This window comes from Struthio camelus, chromosome 1 (assembly GCF_040807025.1).
Source record: "Struthio camelus isolate bStrCam1 chromosome 1, bStrCam1.hap1, whole genome shotgun sequence".
Taxonomy (NCBI): domain Eukaryota; kingdom Metazoa; phylum Chordata; class Aves; order Struthioniformes; family Struthionidae; genus Struthio; species Struthio camelus.
The window spans coordinates 127,869,118-127,887,339 of NC_090942.1; the positions used below are offsets into that span (position 1 = coordinate 127,869,118).

Sequence of the window (18,222 nt, forward strand, 5' to 3'; positions counted from 1 at the left end):
GGCCCAGCCCTGTGCCCAGCCCTGTCCCCTGCTGTCCTGATTTGTTGATTGGATTCCCCGGATTGACCTCGGACCTGCCTTGTTACTTGCTTTGTCTGATCATCGTTGAACTGCTGATGGAGCCTGTTACGGTCACCATCCTGGCCCAGCTCAGGTACTTCAGGTGCTGCAGGTCTGCACCCTGATCAGCGAGTGCGCTGTCTGCTCTGTCCTAGGGTTGCCTTCGGGCTCTTGGCTCATCTCCCTTTGTGGAGCAGCCCCACTCTTGCTGCTCCCTGACCTAAATCTGAAAGAATAATACTAAAAAAAAGTCAAAAGCATAAGCCTTAGTTTGGGAATGCTGTCGCATGTTTGGAAAGCAGAATTAGAAGCAATTCTATTGCAGGATGACAGCTGTGGAGTAATAACCCAAAAACAAATCTTGAAAGATGCAAAAAATATGCTTATGGTACCTGAATCAATACCCAGTGCACAACGTTCCAGATAATGAGGTTGTACAAAATCTTTGGGTGTTTAAGCACTTGTGTGTGTTGCTGTAGGGAGGGACATGTCAGATTAGTTTTCCTATGGAGGATTGATTATTATTATGTCATTGGCTAGCCAGTATTTTTAGCTTAGTGAGCCCAAGATGTGGTGTAGTTTAGACCTGAGCAGTTACCAGCTCATTCATGAATTTAAAAAATGGAACGCATTAGGAACTATAGAGTGATTTTCCAAGATCTTTATGAACTATCTTCTTTGCTTGTTGGTAAGCATTAAGCTCCTATTAACTCCATTTCAAGAAGGTGGTAATTACACTGGTTTAAATGGAAGTGATTAGATTGGATTATCCTAGTCATGGAAAAATTCACTGGAAGACCTAAGAGGGAGGAAATTGCTACACAGATCCTAGCAAGTTCTGCTGGAAGGTAGATGAATTTGCTTTCCTCCCTGAAAAAAGGTTTTGGCCCACCTGGATCCATTTAGATGCCTCAGATTTACTTTAAATTGCATTGTTTTCATCTCGGAAATTCCTTGAGATTGGTAAGGAAAGAAGTGTGCCCCAGCCTTGCTCCCACTTGTGTGGTCTACTCCAGGCATCCATGGGGTGGATTTTGGAAGCATCCCAGAAAAAAACTGAACTAAGCTACCTTTCTTCAAGGGTCTTTAATGGATAAATTTCTCTGTTCATTTCTGGTGCTAAAAATGACTAAGGAGCTATTCAGGTGGAAAAGGAAGAAGAGTATCACGTTTCCCAGGAGCGTAAACTCAGAAGGCCAGCGGAAGGGCACAAAAAGGAGAAAACAAGTCTTAATTGTGAAGAACTGGGATGACACGGGGTGTTGTGTGTGATATGCCCAGTACAGAGAGTGACCTCTCTCACACAGGCAATGATATGGGTCTGTGCATTGCCCGTGCAGTGAAGCTGTGAAGGTTCTCCTGTGTGAGCCTCAACTTCGGCGCATGCTAACAACAGGCTCCTAAGAGTTCAGATCCAGTGGAGGAGCCCAGATACTGTGCTTTAAAGCAGCCCCACAAGAGCATCTAGCCTATATAGGCAACCCATGAGTGATTTCTGCAGCAGTCCTGAGCGCAGAGCAGAGCTTGGAGCAGACACATACCTTGGTAATCCTCTGTCTCAGCACTGCCACAATTTAAGGCTGCCCTCCACTGTATGTTCCTGCCACAGATAGGCAGGTATTTTGGTAGTATTTTAGTGCAGGGACTGGTATATAGAGTTTCCTGTTGACTAGCAGCCAAGAAGTTGCATCCTGGTAGCACCCGAGTGCTACCTGCATACTCTGCTTTGATACTCTGTTGAGATTTTGAGCAGATACCATCTCACAGTACCCTCCATCATAACCCTTCACCTCTCAGAGAAGTGCCTTGAGGATTTGGGGCTGAGGCTCATGTGTATGAGCATGTGTATATGAGTGTGCCTGTGTATGCAGCTGTGTTTATTTTATGTTATACATAGAAGAAGAAAATAAGATTATTTATGTTCTAATCATTATGTGTTCCCCAAGGGAAATATTTTCTGCTCTGATTTATTGCGTTTTTTAGGCCTGTCCTCAAGCATTGTTCTTATATTTTGAGCTGGTCACATTTTTTCCATTTGGAATTGGAAATCTTCAATTTAATGACATATTTAATGAAAAAAAAAAACAACAACTAGGAGGAGGGAGGAGTTTCACTTTTTTATTTTCCCTTTTTTCTTTGCTTGCTTTCTTCCATCTTTTCTTTTTCCCCTTTCTATTTTCTTTCTGAAAGTGGAAGAACAAATGATACCTGGAAAATAGGAAGGAACAGTTTTTCTTCTCATTTTTGGTTAAGAAATTAGAAAAATTCAACAGCTTTCACCCAGAAAAGGTATTTTCCACCATGAAAAATACCTGTCATTTTCCGATGAGCGCTGTTGTGCTGCTGATCAAAAGCATCCAGCCAACAAATCTGCATAAAACAAAATGCATGCAATGGATCCAGCATTTATTGGTGACTACAAAAGAAATGCCTTTTTTTTTTTTACTTCATAGTGCTTTACAAAGCATATGCAAGTGTCCTTAGAGCTTGTTTTTTCTTTTTACTGCACAAATATCAAAATGATAGTTTCCTTTTTTCCCTGTCTGCCTTTTGCTAGAGGACTTCTTGGAGGACCAAAGAAATATATTGATTTTTGTAGATTGCACTTGGAAGATACAGGAAAATATAGATCTTTAACAAATTGAGATTTTTCTCCCATGTACTTCTCAGGAGTTTTGACTCAAACAGGCTCTGAAGCATTTTTACACAATCTGAATAAAAACCCTTCTTTTTTTTTAATCTCTTCCCCCCCCCCTCCTTTTTTTAATCCCTCTCAATAGCTCAGGTTTCCTTTCTTTGTTGTGAGGTGCTAACCTCCACCAGCCCTGTTGGCTACAGAGCAAAAACAAGGTAAGAGATTCTGGAAAAAACAAAATAAAGATAATTTATTTTAAAAAGCCATCATCCAGCATTATGCCATAAGAAAAACAAGACACAAAACATGAACTTCTTTCCCCCTTATGGGTCACGTCTATGAAGCAAAAGAAAATCCTGTCCTATTGGATTTGGTTTCTAAGCTGGATACTCAAGGCACCCTAGCTGTAGCCTCCAAGGACCTTGTCACCAAACAAATGCTGCCATTAAAATGTTGGTAGGAGGTCCATTAGGAAATGCAAAAGAGAAAAACAATGTGGGGGGAGAAAGAAAAGCAAGTAATAAATAAATCTGGAAGTATAGGTGAGTGCTATTAAAACAGAAGCCTTTAGGAGGTCTCCCAGACATCCCAGTAAGATCGCAAGTTTGCTAAAGAGTTTTTTGCACTGTGGATTGCTGCAGATATCTTTCACTTCCTCCAGCTTTTCCATCCTTTTCTTGCTAAGCTTCTCTACGTCTGTGAGCCTCTGTCAGTAAACTCCCCAATATCTCTCTGGGCAGTGACTCAGTGCTCTTTCTTCTCTCCTTCCAATTCTGTTCGTTTCTCAGTACTGTTTTAATCCCATATTTCAGCTGCTCAAGAGGAAAGAAAATTACTTTAGCAGATTTCTCCTCTTCTCCATCAGCTGCCCCTGTTATCAGGCTAATTTAAAAAAAAAAAAAAACTTACCTGTATGTATAACTAAAAAACTCCCTTTTTTAGGCATTTATTAAACATTTCCTTACAACACTCTTTTCTGTAATTTTATGATTGTTTTATGATACTGGGAAAAAGTAATTTTCCCACATACAGTGTGGCTGGGTCCTGAATCTGGTGAGTTTTAGGTTTTTTCACTGTTCTCAGCTGAAAATAATTTTCCAGAAAAGTAAGAGGATCAAATTAAAATCTGAGAGGACTAGCACAGTATTTTAACACTCCCTTGCAAGAACTGTCCACAAATGCTGTGGTTCTGTGAGGACTTAAACACGTGTATCTCAATGTATGTGTAATATCCTCAGTATATGTAACGTATATGCCCGCAAGCAACCAGAGCACGTATGTGTGCAGTTTTTGTAGGTCAGGGATTAGCTGAATATAGCTGTAGAGATAATGAAGTAAGAGAAGCAGATCTTCTCTTAATGGGACAATGCACAAAACAAATCTCTTGCAAAATGGGAATTTCAATACCTAAGATAGTTATCGTGCAGAGTAGGAGGTTGCTGTACACAGGAAATTATTATTACCATGGTTAGTGGGAGGAAGAGAATTACTATACACTGTAATTTCCCAGTACCTTCACCATTAGGACTGAAATTAATCTTGATTTGAAAATAAAATAATGCAAAACTGTTGTCCTGTCCATTGTGCCTGCGCGGGAAATAGGATCCTTAGAAATCAGGTGCTTTTGGGTAAAGGCCTCTAGAGGTCACCAAAACCTAATTATTAAGGCAGGACTAAACTTAACAGTAAATGGCTATTTTGATAGTGATTTACAGCTCTGCAGCTCTGTGGGCTGCCTCTTGCAGTGCAACTAGACATCATTAGATTGCAAATAACATAAAATCCCTGCAAAACCATAGCCTCCTGGAGAGATTTCACCATATAGGAGTCAGATCCCTTTTGTGTAAGAAAGCAAAGTCAAAAACTGGCATCTTTTCCTCTGCGCGTGGTTCAGAATCCTGCTTGCAAGCTTCTGTGATAAAAAGCTGCCCTGGCACAGCTGGAATCTGGGCTCTCTCGTGCCCCACAGGTGATATCTTCGGTCCACCTTCAGTAGCCCAGCAAATGCCATGAGCATTACCAAACTCTGAGGGAGTTCAGTTCTCTTCCTAGTGTTGATGCATGAAAGCAATAACGGAAAGACCACAGGCTGAGTGTGCCCAGGCGTTTGGTAAGGAGTTTTCTGTGTAAATTTCTCCTTGTGCACAATGATGTGAAAACACAAGACCTGTAAACAGTAAGCTTTCCTCCCAGTTCCCCAAGTGCTATTTCTACAGGGAAGGTTTAGAGAGGAGCTGCAATTAAATTATGATTAAGAGTGGTTGCCATGGCTTATGTTGTCTCAGCTCAGATCTGCCAGAGACCTCATCTGCTTCATGCAAGAGCAAAAGGAGAAGCTCAACTAATTTTCCCGGAGCTCTCTCCAGGGTTTAGGAATGAGACAGGCTGCGTGAGGAGGGAGTTGAGTGCAGCTGAGGAGGAATATTTATCTCAAAACAGCAAACAGAAGCTGGTGTTTTTAGGAGAAATTCCTCTGAAAAGAGTGAAGGTAGGTATTTAAGGAGCAGTCATTGGAACGAAGGCCTGTGGTATCTCTGCAGAGGGAATTTGTCTCCTCCAAAGAGCCAGGAGAGCTGAAAGCAGAAGCATGGCCTCTGCCTCAGCGGGACACTGAGGATGGTATGGGGGAGGGGAGGCTGCTGTGAGGGGATCCTCACATAGAGCCCCTTTGCTTTTAGATACAGGATACTCTGGGCCCCTGATGTCTCCTCACAGTCCGGGGAGTTTTCCTGGATACACAGCAGGAAGCAAGGAGTTGCCTCTTCAACAGTCTGTGCAGTTACTTCCACATTCCTTTTCATCGTCCTTCCTTTGGTTCAGTGGCAGCAGGTGGTTGGCACCCCTTGCGTCCTGCCCTGTGAGCAGGAGCCCCCAGTAATAGGATCGACCTGGGTATCTTTACTGGAGATTAGCACGTATGTTATTTTTGCAAACTGGAACTCTGACGCTGCAGCTTGGTTGGAATCCACACGTCCGATTCCTAATCCCATACAAAGCCCTACAGAGGTCAGCAAGACTGTAAACAGCAGTTTGTGCCCACCTGAGGGAGATGAGCACTATTTTCGCCATAGCACGTCACTCCCAGAGAGGAAAAGCTCGTGGAAATCCTATGGCTATTTTTTATGTTCTTCCCTTTCACTTGAGAAAGATGCATAGACAGGGGCTTGCTCCCTTCCCGAACGCCTTTTCAAGGTGGAGTCCCGCAGAAGCCCTGCTTCTTCTTCCCCCTCTTCAAACCGCAGTCTTATCAAAATAGCTCCCTCCCTGTCATCCGTAACAAACACCACCGCTTTTGCTATTTACAGTGCAATTAACCTTTAGCCAATTAGCTTATGACTGTCATAAAAGGATTAATTAAGGCAACACACCCGCTGGACTTGTTCCCACCATTGAAGTGGTGCCCTGCATTCGCAGCAACGTACCCAGGACTCCTGACAAAACCCTTTCAGACTCAGTGGCGTATTTTTATGCTTTCTATATTATAGTAGCAAACTTGGCAACCACAGGGAGATGCCTGAGAAAGGGCTCTGACAGATACGGTCTAGTGAAAGCAGCTGTGGTAGTGTAAGACCCTAGTTCCCCCAGCAGTCCAGGCTTCCCCTCTGCTGAATGATAGTGCCCCAGTAGCAAGGGCCCATGCCTTCAGCTTCATGTTGTAGTTTAAGCAGCCAAAGAAGGAGGTTGGTGCCGAAATATCAGACTGTAATGTGTGGCAGCTGTAGTGTGGACCCATACCCTAGCACTGTCATACCTCGATCCAGACTTCTGTGTGCATGTCTAGTGCATGCACACTGAGGCCAAGGCTTCTGGAAAGTCTTCGACCTTTGGCCCTTGTGTAGCGGAGTTGATCTGTGTAGATGTGCTGGATGTGCCCTGGATATCTGGACATCTTCCTGGTGATCCAGCCAGGCTGCCAGGCCCCTGGAAGCTCTAAGGCAGAGGAACAAATTCCTCAAATTCCAACGCAACTGCAGTTCTGGTGGAAAAAGAGGCCTTGTCCAGGGAAATCCAACATGCTGGCCCTACTTCTGCTCTTCTTCCCACACAACTGCAACTTCTGGCAGAGAGGCCAAGCAGACAGCTAAAGGCAGTAACATCTTAAGCCAATGCAGCTGCAGCTGCCAGGGCTGATGTCCAAAAGCCCAAAATCCCTGGACTCAAGGCTGAACCAGAGAACAGTGACAGCACAACAGTACTGCTGGTAGGCAATGCCAGATCATACCAATATTAGGAGTGATGCTTTTGTCATGCTATCACTAGCCCTGCTTCTCCTACTGGATCCTCCAGCATGGGCTTGTCCTGCTGTACCTCTGCCACTGCTATCCCCTTCTCATATAGAGAAATCCCCTAAGATGGCTTCCAGTGAGATGACGTGAGCTCAAGTAACCAGCTTTCAGTGAGGAGGGAGACAGCCTCATTCCAAATTATGGCACCTTCACCACCTCTGTGTCCTAAAAGTTTTAATAATGGTAGTTACCATTGGTAGGGCCCGACACTTTTATTTGTTCAGCATCAAGATTCAAATGGTATCACCCATAGTGACAGTGTTCTGACAAACCCGGGGCAGTCTTCCTGATGGCAATTAGGTATAACCTACTTCATTACATTTATTTGGCTCCATGAGTATTTGAAGTCTCAGTTAAACAAAATATGTAATCATATTATAAGTTCAGCCCTGCAGAACACAGCTTTACTAGGACTGAAACACACTCTCCGTGCTTGGCTGCATCAGGCAAGACAATGCTGTTATTCCTTGACAAAAGTGCTTAGCTAGTGTTGTCTCTTATAGCAGGACAACTTGATTGTAAAGTTACATCATCTTTGTTGCAGGCCTGTCATCTATTTACATGTCTTTTCTTTCTCTCTTTGCTTGTCATCAAGCCACAATGCTGCTCTTTGTGGCTAAGACTGGCATATCCTTGCCTTTTCTTTCAGCTTTTGTCTCTTATTTTTCTCCTGGACACCCAGATAAACACGGTTTGAAACCAAGGAATATTTTGTTTTGTCTTGTTTTTTTAATGTCAGTCTCAAGGGGATTTGGAGAAGGGAGAAGTGCTACAAGTGTTTTCACTCAAACCTCTCCAGGCGCTCACATTTTGTGTGTTGCTGTAGCTTCTGTTACATAATTACAGAAGGAAGATTAACAGCTTCTTTACATTTATTCTGAGTATTTGTGATTGTTACATACATATGCAATACAGCTGAATCCAACTCGTAACAATACCGTGATTATTTTGAGCCAGCAATGGCACAGGACAACCCAGTCATATATTTTACAACCCCTATTACCACCCCTTCCACTAATCATTCACCCAGTTAGTGAAGCATTATGAAGCGTGCACAAGTATTGTCCCAAGTTGACAACATATTAAAGTGCAGCTCTCACCAGTATGGTGTGAGGTTAGCTCAGAGCGTGAGCTCTTTGGGACCATCTGTGTTTGTACAGAGTCTTGTGTCATCTCACACGGATCCTGGTGTGCAACGGGTATTCCCAACTCTGTTGAGGCTAGAAAACTTCGGAGACTTTCAGGGTTTTGCATCCAAATGTGTGCTGTATGGAAATCGTGAGCCTTTATACAGATGACATCTAGATAAATACGATTCGTAGCTTCCTCCTGGTTTTCACCGACAGAAAAACATTCAGAACCAGTTTGGACAACACAGGGATGAGAACCCTGGGCATGCCTCATGCTGTGATCCAGAGGTAAGTGTAAACACAGCCCGAGGTGCTGGGATAATACAAATAAATAACAACAGTTCAGCATTACTGGGAGGAAAGGCTAAAACAGTAACTGTTGAGATGGTGAACCCAGGACTCTTCACACTTTTATGGTGCAGAGATTTCTAGCAATATTCAGAATCTCCAAAAAGCTGTTGGGGAAAAAGAAGCAAGGGATTGTTCTGTTTTCAGACTCACCCTCCATGTTGCAACAACACTTTAACCGGCAAGGATCTGACCCTGCCCAGAATCTTAACTGAAGGACTGCCACCTCCCAGATGGTGACAGCAGCATGCATATTAAATAATAATAAAATGAATAGAAAGTGTCGTTGATACAGGTAACACGAATGAATGACTGTGTGTGTCATCAATCATGACACAACTACCTCTCTTTTTTTATAATTACTAGGTCCTTTACTTAGTTTGCTACAAAGAACATGAAAGAGGAGTGACCAGGGTAATTTGCTGATTATACATGTATTATGTGGAAATTCAGATAGCTCTTTAAGGCTCTGATTCTTGACAGATTTAGCAGCAGGAGCAAAAAAGTCTACCACTCCCACAACTAAAGGCAACAGGAATCATAAATCAAAAAGCCTCATGTTATTCACACACAGTTTATTAATGTAAACCAAAATCACTGGCAGTTTACCTTAATATGTCAAGCTGTAAATGGCACTGGCCGAGAAGTTGGCACGCTGGCTGTTTGTGGGAGGGACAGTAACCTCCAGCAGATGGGCAGACAGCTAGCTGTGGTCATCTCTTCAGCCACCACAGTTAAATCAGACAAGGACTACGAATCAGAGCCTTTAGTATTAGGATTTTTTTGCCTGTAATGAGAAAGGGATTTAACTTCAATTTGTCCTGGGAAGACAGATGTGGGGAAGCCCAAACTACCAAGAAATTGTGGATGCTTAGGTTCTTCTCAGTTCAAAGGAAGGAGGAAAAATTGCATGTATTATGGGCCCAGACTGATGTGCTTTTCGTGATATCCAGTAACCCAAACTGAAATAAGATACTGCACCGAACTGAAGTAAAAACCTGTAGTGAAAGGGTGATTTGTGCCCTCAGCAGTGACCTCTTTGCGAAGGAGCAGGACCTCTGATGTTAAAAAGCTAGTGGAGAGTTATGAAAGTTTAGGCACTTTTTATTTTGCCTTTCAGGGCATAGCAGTGTTGATTGGGAATACTAAGCTGATTATCTCCGCTTTGCACTATCTCTCAATTATGCCCTAATTAATATTGGTAAAAATCTGGCAAAGGCAGCTTAAAATGGCTGAAGGGCTTTTATCTAAAATTACTTCCTAGACTGAAGTCTGAAGCTGCTCAACTGCATGACACAGAAATCTTGGAGAAAAAAAAAAATAGTCAAGAAGCCTTCTCCTGCAAACGGCATCTTCTGTCTGGCTCATTAAGAGAGGTTTTTGACAGGACGGCTTATTTTAGGAACGCCCGTCTTCGCGTAAGGAAGTTACTTGTTTATGCGAGGTCCCGAGGCAACAACAGGGTGTTCACCCTCAGAATTTTAAACAGGAGCTGGCTCAAAAAAAATCAATAAACAAAAAAAAGGGAAACGGCACTGCCAAACTGCGTCACGGGCCGCCGCGAAGGGGCCCTGCGCCGCCCTGGCCCGCACTGACGTCACCTGCGCCAGCACGTGAGGGCCGTTGGGCTCCAACGGGCGCCGCGCCGTTGCCGGGAAGCGGCGCGGCGTGACGTCACAACGAGCGCGACTCCCCCCCCCGGAAGGGCCTTGGCGCCGCGGTGACGTCGGCGCTTCCTTCTTTCGCGGCGAGCCCGGAGCTGAGGTAGGAGCGCGGCCGGTGCCGCGTCGCCATCCGCCGCCATCCACCCGCCCTCCGCTGCGCCGCCGCCCGCCCGGGCGGTGCCCCGAGCGCTGGCCACTCCGAGGGAGCGGGGGGGGGGTCGCGCCGCGCCGGGAGAATGGACGCGGCCGGGCCGGGCGTTAACGGCTGCCGGCGGGGGGGAGGGGTGGGGGTGCGCTCGCGCCGGCGCTAACGGCCGCTGTGCCCGCAGAGCGCCATGGGCCGCGTCATCCGGGGCCAGAGGAAGGGCGCCGGCTCCGTTTTCCGCGCCCACGTGAAGCACAGGAAAGGCCCGGCCAAGCTCCGCGCCGTCGACTTCGCCGAGAGGCACGGCTACATCAAGGGCATCGTGAAGGTAGGGCGGGGGGAGCCCCTCCGCCGGGTCTGCCTCGCCAGCCCCGCCCCGGCGGCCCCGGGGCGTGTGCTTGGGCTTCCGGCAGCCTGCGCCGTGTAGCGGCGAGCTGCTCCGCGGCCCTCTGCAGTCGCCCTTCCTGCTCAGAGTCGAGGCCCCCTAGGACATGTATCCCGCTAAACCTGGCTTTCATGAGAGAGATGAAATCCTATATATCGGCTGTGCTTTAAGCCGTTTGACTGGTCCTTACGCAGTGTTTAGCTTTGCTAAATGTGGGAATATCAGCATGCTTTTGTAGCACGAAGAGCTCTCTGTACTTCGTGAAATTTGGTGCATGGAGTTGTCCTGGTGGTAGCTTGCAGCTTAACAAACAAAAAAAGTTCATAAACATTTAGTAGTGTGTGTCATTTTTGTTCAGAGCTGTGTGGGGCTAGGCAGTATCCTTATTGGGGGGTGTGATGATGCTGTTTCAGATGTGCTTCAGGCATTTTTTGGATGTCAGTGACTTAGATTGCCAGCAATGCCCCTGGGTACCTAGCTAGAGCCTCTGAAAAACGTAGCCATCTATTTAGCCTTTTAGAGCAAGATGACTTTCAGACTGGGGAAGAAGCTGCTTTCACACTCTGCATAACTCACTTTGAAACGAGTAGGTAGGTAGTTTTGACCTAAACTTAAGTAATACCCATGGATTTTTTGCCCAGCAAGATTGAAGACACCAACAAAACGCAAGTGTTCCCAGATAAGCCACTCATCTTAAAGAGTTGTAATTGCTTAAGTTCGGGCACAGTGTTAAATATACTGTTGTGTATTTGAATTGTAAGTGTGGCTTAGGGACAGAATTGGCATATTTTTCCAAGAGAAAAAGAGGAAAAAAAACAAGTCTGCGCTTCTTGGCTTGGGGGGCTGGTATGAATTCAGTATCCTTTATGTGTTAGAAATGCAGAACATTTTTTATTCTGGGGAATTACTTGGAGAAATTGCTGCTTGTATCTGGACTTTATCGCAGTCTGCCCAAACATTAGTTAGTAGGCAACTAGAGAAAGGGAATTTTTCATGGACAGATCTAGTATCAGCAGAATATCAGGAGAAAGCCAGTACAGATATCATTAGTTTGAAGCAGCACAGTAAACCAGAATTTTCATTTTGTCATTTTGGGTTCATTGTGCCACTGAGTTTTCATTTTGGGTTATTCTTGTGAATGTGAATTTATCTGTAACTCGCCAACTTCAGGAGAAATCAAGATCCCCCTAAAGGGGGATCCTCGTGGGAGTTAATCTAATTATTATTTTCACTGTTTTGTCGTTCTGATTTCTGCAGAACCTGTGACAAATGCTCTAATCTGTTCTGAAGTACATCTTAATTCCAACAGGATATCATTCATGATCCTGGCCGAGGTGCTCCACTTGCCAAGATTGTGTTCCGTGACCCATACAGGTTTAAGAAAAGAACTGAACTGTTCATTGCTGCTGAGGGTATTCATACTGGTCAGTTTGTTTACTGTGGCAAGAAAGGTGAGTTAAGACTAGAAGTGCTTTGCCCGGGTAGTTTCTGGAAGGCTAAAACACATGTAACCTGAATATGTCAAGTTCAGGATGTTTAAGTAAAGTTGCATGCTGCTACAAAGCAGTGGCTTCTAGTTTTAAGCAAACCTTGGGGATTGACGTCTCCTTATGCAGCCTGTTTGGATTGACAAGCTTAACTGCAGTCTGGTAGTGTTCAGATTGTTCTGTCTGCAGTCACGTTTTGCCTGCCTGTTTGTTATGCTGAAGGTTGAAACTTGTTTTCTTTCAAGTCAAACAGTGAAAAGTGCCCCTTCCTAATGCTATTGAAGTGTTCTTGTGGTACCCTTCTTCTGTGTGCAGAGGCCATGTTGAATAGAAGTGCAGTTTGAGTCCTGTCCAGGAGCCTGAATGAAGCTGTCAGTGCTCTGTGTTTGCTCTTTGCAGCTCAGCTGAACATTGGCAATGTTCTGCCTGTTGGCACCATGCCAGAAGGCACCATCGTCTGCTGCCTTGAGGAGAAACCTGGTGATCGTGGAAAGTTGGCCCGTGCTTCTGGAAACTATGCTACTGTCATCTCTCACAATCCTGAAACGAAGAAAACCAGAGTAAAGCTGCCTTCTGGATCCAAGAAAGTGATTTCTTCTGCAAACAGAGCTGTTGTGGGTAAGCAGTGACAGCTGTGAACTTGCCTTTTCACTTTTTGCATACTGTTAAGTAAACTGTCAGACAGGGTCCCCCTACTATCTAGATAATGGTGCGATTAACAAAGTAATGTTAGACTTCCATTTTCTTAAATGATGTATATAGTTGAACCTTCAACCATATATACTCATATACAGGTGCCTGGCTTGTGCTTTATGCCGGTGTTACATGGGGTAATGGGAACCTTTTAAAATTTGGGGATGTGTTGAGCTAGTGGGAGAAGAGTGGAGTAGATGCTGACAGCCCTCAAACCACAATGGAATTATTCAGGCTGTAAAATCTGCAGTCCTCTGGGAAAAAGCTATGCAGAAAACAGCATAATAGTGTATCAAGAGCAGGGGATGAAGTCTGTGGGACTAGTGCTAAAGGTGTTCAGCTGCTGTAGGTGTCATCAGTTGGATGAAGTATACTGGAAGGCCTGACTGAATGAATAGAAGAAATCCCATTGTTAAGAAACAGGTTTAATCAGGTTTGTTGGTCCCTTGGCTGACAGTAGAGTGACAGATGCTGTATTTCAGCAAGTGAAACTTGGATATAGTCCTGGGCAAGCGTTAAAATAAAGTGCTAGGTTAGGAAGAATTGTTGCTGGGCTTAAGCGGTTACATCTGTATTGACAGACACAACAGCAGCCAGTGTCCCTGCCTGTGAACAGAAGGCATCAAAATGAATAACAACTAGTCAACTCTACAAGAGTAATAGATTACAGTACTCAAGACCTAAAAAGATTAGTTCCTTAAGGCTTAGTAGCTAGTTAGGTCTTGAGTTACACTTTCTTTAATTGAAAAACTGTGGTTAAATAACTTGTGTTATTCAAGATAGCTTAGCAATAAAATTGATAATGCCTTAGGAATAGTGTTAAACTCAGTCCTGTATGTGTGTACATTGAAAAATTCTAACTAAAGTGTGTCTCCTGCAGATCACTTTGAATATGGGACTAGTAGATGTCCCAAGATGAAGCTTGAGCTTCAGCATTCTGTTAATATTTTGTATGGCCTAGCAGGTGCTGATCTGAATATATAATTGGGATTGTTGAAGACTGGTCTTTAGAGTCCTAGTCTTAGAACTAGAATATCACTTGGAACTAGTCTTGTTCTTAAGCATTTTCTCTTGCATTCTTGTCTGTTGTACTTGCGTGTTACCGTTTCTGCAATTAATTCTAGGTATCGTCGCTGGTGGAGGTCGTATTGACAAGCCTATCCTAAAGGCTGGCCGTGCCTATCATAAATACAAGGCAAAGAGGAACTGCTGGCCACGTGTCCGTGGTGTGGCTATGAATGTGAGTGAATTTTCAATTATGCTTTTCATTTTTCCTTTAACTGTTTATGAAAATACTTGCTGATGTAAAATGGATTTAGAAAAGATATTGGGAGGCATCCACCTAGAAAGCTTCCCAGAAGACTTTGTAATTGCACATTTAATCAGGGTAGTTAACAGCTTCATTTTCATACAATGCAGAAGCTATCAAGTGCTGGTAACAGCAACAGTGCTTTAAGGGAACAAAAATCTTAAGTTTAAACATTAATCATTTCTGTTAGCTGTATTGACTTCTTGATTTCTTTTTCTACAGCCTGTAGAACATCCCTTTGGTGGTGGTAACCACCAGCACATTGGCAAGCCTTCAACCATCAGGAGAGACGCTCCTGCTGGGCGCAAAGTTGGTCTCATCGCTGCCCGTCGTACGGGTAGACTGCGTGGAACAAAGACTGTGCAGGAAAAGGAGAACTAATGACCCAGTATGGAATTTACAGAATAAATTTTTAAAACTTAGCTTGTGTGAAGTTTCTGTTGTTGATGTGTTGCTAAAATTTGGATAATGCTCACCAGGGACAGGTATGATTGGAGATGAGCTGTTTTTCCTCCTTCAACTGGTCAGGTGTTCTTTCAGCCAGTCCTTTCAGTCAGTGAGCTGGAACCTCAGCCTAGCACAGCACCTTGTAGATACTCCTGTGCGGAGAGGGGTGGTGAGGATTTTAGTGTTCACACTAGTCTATTGCTGTAGTTGCTCAGGACTGACACAACATTAGACTTGCCAAGTAATCCTTTAATTACCTGGTTTGATCTGCAAGTCTAGCTGAAATGATTAAAGGTTGTTCACATATATGGAATTTTCTAAGTTGGAGTGTATTCTTAGAATTGTTTTTCTTTGGAGAAAAGGCTTGCAAGTACAGTAGAACTCCTTACGCTGAAAATACTTTTCAATCACTGTTGCATTTGGGACCTAATAAAAGGAAGCCTCCTGACTGAAAGGTTCAAGAAAGTGTTTAGCTACTTGTCAAGATGAATGGATATCCAGCTAAGTAACTAAAGCCTTTATTTAAGGAGCATTAATCATAACTACAGGGATGATGGTACATCAAACTAATCACGTAGTGTAGCCTCAGCCTATTGTCTTCATTATTTGCAATAGAAGTAGAAACCACTTCTTATATAGCATGGTTGCAGCAGCTGCTAATGTGACTGTTTTGGTGAAAGGTCAAAGATCTTAGCAACCCAAAAGGTGAACGGAGTGTTACTGTATGTAGGGAGGGGAAGTTATGCTGAACTAGCCCAGGGAAAAAGAAGCTTTAGTGCTGGAGTGATGGAACGTTGTTTTCTTTGGTAGAAGTCAATAAATGCTGCTGCATTAATACAGTGGGTAAGAGGTCTATGACAGTTGCATCTCAATCACTTTTCTGGATTTAGCAGAACGGTAGCACTTGCAGATAATTTGTATCTGTAGGCTAGAAGCGGCAGTTAATTTTCATCTTCCCTGGCTTTGAGAGGTATACACAACCATGCAAACGTGTATGTTGCATTTCTTTAAGCACTGCTAATAACAGGTAATGTAAGGAGCGTACAGTTGTGCTCGCATGAAAGAACTGGGCAGTAAGCTTTATGGCTTGAAAATACTGGTTTTAAACAATCCACACTATCTTTTTTTTTTTTTTTTTTTTAGTAAAGAGATGAGTTAAGTGCTATTTGTGAAACTTTGCATTAATTCAAATACAGGTGTAGTGACTTAGCACTGCTTGCTTGTACTCTTAAATATAATCTAGAGAAGTAAGTGGTATGAGATGGCCACTGTTACTTAAGAAGGTTCATCTATTTACAATAACTAAATTATCTGGATTAAACTGGTCAAATGTGCTGGGCAGTAGTAGAGGATGCTTTGGAGGAGGTCGTGCTTTGCACAAGTACAGAATATCCTGTAAACCTTCAAGCTTCAACCACCTCAAAGGTGCTTCTGGTTTGAAGTATTACAAAGTCTGTCACCCTTGCTCTTCAGCACTTGGAAAGGGCAAACAAATCATAACATTCTTCTGAGGTTGTTGAACTGAGTAAGGTTCACGACTGGGTTCATAGTGGTAATAGTAATACAGGTAGTGGAGCTAGTGTTTCACAGCAGGGCGTTGTACTGTTAAGAACAGTTGGCTAATGAAAAGTCAGCCTTCTAGGGGGAAAGGAGAAGATTAAAATTTTTAACTTATTGTAAAAAAGCTTAATTCACAGCCCTGCTGATTTCACCTTTAGAAAAGTAAAACGTGCAACTGTCAGCTCACAATCACGTCCGAGCACTTCTAAAGCAAGAACTTTTATTCAGTGTTCTGCAGTGTCTGGATTTTTTGCTGGACGCATAGACACACTCCTGGCACCTAAGGCACTAAAACAGGACTGCCACTTACAGCACATCTCGGTTAAGACTTGCACTTCTGAAGCCTGGATGTGCAGCTGGGGCTAGCGGTATACACTTCACGTGCCTCTCCGAAGGCAGGTAGGGCTGCTGCCCAGGTCTCATGGACTCTGTGCCTGTAGTTCATTGTACCGTTCAGCTATCTTGGCTTCAGCTAGTACAATATCACCCCTGCAAGCCAGTGGTGGAGGGAGGGGGTCATGTCCAGATTTGCCAACAGTGTATCCCATAGTCCATCATCCAATCTGTTTTTACTGTTGTGATTATTCACCCCTGAATTGCTAGAAGTGCTACTCAAATTGACATGGATTCCTCTTAACAGCTAAATGTCCTCAACTATAGCAAGATGACCAGAAGGCATGACAAGTTACACGCAATCCAAAAACTTTTTTGCTCCTCAGAGCAAAATACTCTTTCCTTCAAAATGCAGGGCAGTTCACCTGTGGCAGTCACATAAAGCAATCCTGCTGATCCTCAAGTGCCAAAGCCAGATCTCTGCACATTAGTATGACCTTATACTGACAGGAATCTAGTGGGAAGGAAAGCAAGGAGGAAGAAATGGAGAGAGATTTTTCTAGATCCACCTACAATATTATTACTAGTGTTGGCCATAAATGTCTGGAGAGGAAAAAAGAACTGCAGTAAAAAAAAGCAGCTGAAAAAAAGACATCAAAGCACATTTGGGGAAAAATCTAAAAAGCGATTTGACAAGTGGTGTTTCTTTTTTTTTTATACCACATGATCACTGTTGGTTTATGAAAGTTCATTCTCCTGTGTTCCTGCTGTGAGGTCAGAACCCCTCACTTGCGAGCCCACGTTCTGCTGACGTTGATCTAAATTCCGCATTCCATCTCCCAAATAAAATGGTAAGAAAAAAGCAGTTAAAGTACTTAATGGTCAAATGACTAACTTGACAACAACCAAGTTAGACAGGATTACACAATACTTTTTAATACATTTAAAATTTTCTCCTACCATGAGAGCAGTTCCTTAAGGCTGTTAGTGCAAAGAACTTACAGATAAATTTGCATTAAGCACACCTAAAGAATTGACAGGCGCCACAGTTTCCAGCCATGCTTGCCTTTGCTGAGCCTTAAATCTTGGAGGGAAGCGCTGGATTCTTCCTGACAACACTCTTACCTTCCTCGTTGCCCGTTCCAGGCTCCTGACTGCCCACAGACTGTCAGGAATCCACAGCCAGCAAGTAGAAAAAAAATCAGTGTGCTAAAACAATAGGTATAGAATAATTGCACAAATAAATAAATACCATATTATAGTGCTGAAGGCAGCTGCAGAACCATTTAATGCAAAGATACAGGACGCAATGCTAGATTTCACTTTAAATGCGTACCTGTGAGGATTTTTGAATACTCGAGTCCATTCCCTCTCCAAACTCGGGAACAATCGCTCTTGTCACATCACAGGTAACAAGAAACTGTACTTTAGTAGTAGTTACAAGCCTCCAATTACCTTTTAGCTTGCAACTTAGAGGCCTGAATCTGCACAACACGTTCTAACTGCTCCTTTGGAAAGACTATCTGGAAATTACAACAAACAAAAGCCTTTAACCTGCAGGAAAGCCAGGGCTGTGAAAAAAGTCTTTTCTAGACTAGTTGTTTCCAAGAGCCACCCTGCAATTTTGCTAGACAGGGAGTTTATGCCAATCAACAAAAGAATGATTAGATTTTGCTATCTAGCAACACACAAAAGCTTTAGAAGCAAAAAAAGGTAGCAAAGCGGTCCTTGGGGCAGCAC

General features: G+C 43.6%; 1 protein-coding gene across 1 annotated transcript; it reads left to right on the forward strand.

Moving 5' to 3' along the window:
• The first annotated feature begins 8,026 nt into the window (after nucleotides 1-8,026).
• RPL8 (ribosomal protein L8) lies at nucleotides 8,027-14,564 on the forward strand. Its single transcript, XM_068916444.1, has 7 exons — nucleotides 8,027-8,399; nucleotides 9,724-10,223; nucleotides 10,453-10,596; nucleotides 11,963-12,104; nucleotides 12,540-12,758; nucleotides 13,958-14,073; nucleotides 14,365-14,564. The coding sequence occupies exons 3-7, from the start codon at nucleotides 10,459-10,461 to the stop codon at nucleotides 14,521-14,523; spliced, it is 774 nt and encodes a 257-aa protein (XP_068772545.1). The 5' UTR covers nucleotides 8,027-8,399; nucleotides 9,724-10,223; nucleotides 10,453-10,458; the 3' UTR covers nucleotides 14,524-14,564.
• The last annotated feature ends 3,658 nt before the right edge of the window (nucleotides 14,565-18,222 follow it).

Bases quoted from the DNA above. Each gene is read 5' to 3' on its own strand.
- RPL8 (XM_068916444.1), top strand. From the start codon at position 10,459: ATGGGCCGCGTCATCCGGGGCCAGAGGAAGGGCGCCGGCTCCGTTTTC. The intron at 12,105-12,539 runs GTGAGTTAAGAC...TGCTCTTTGCAG, and splicing joins TGTTTACTGTGGCAAGAAAG to CTCAGCTGAACATTGGCAAT. The intron at 12,759-13,957 runs GTAAGCAGTGAC...AATTAATTCTAG, and splicing joins TGCAAACAGAGCTGTTGTGG to GTATCGTCGCTGGTGGAGGT.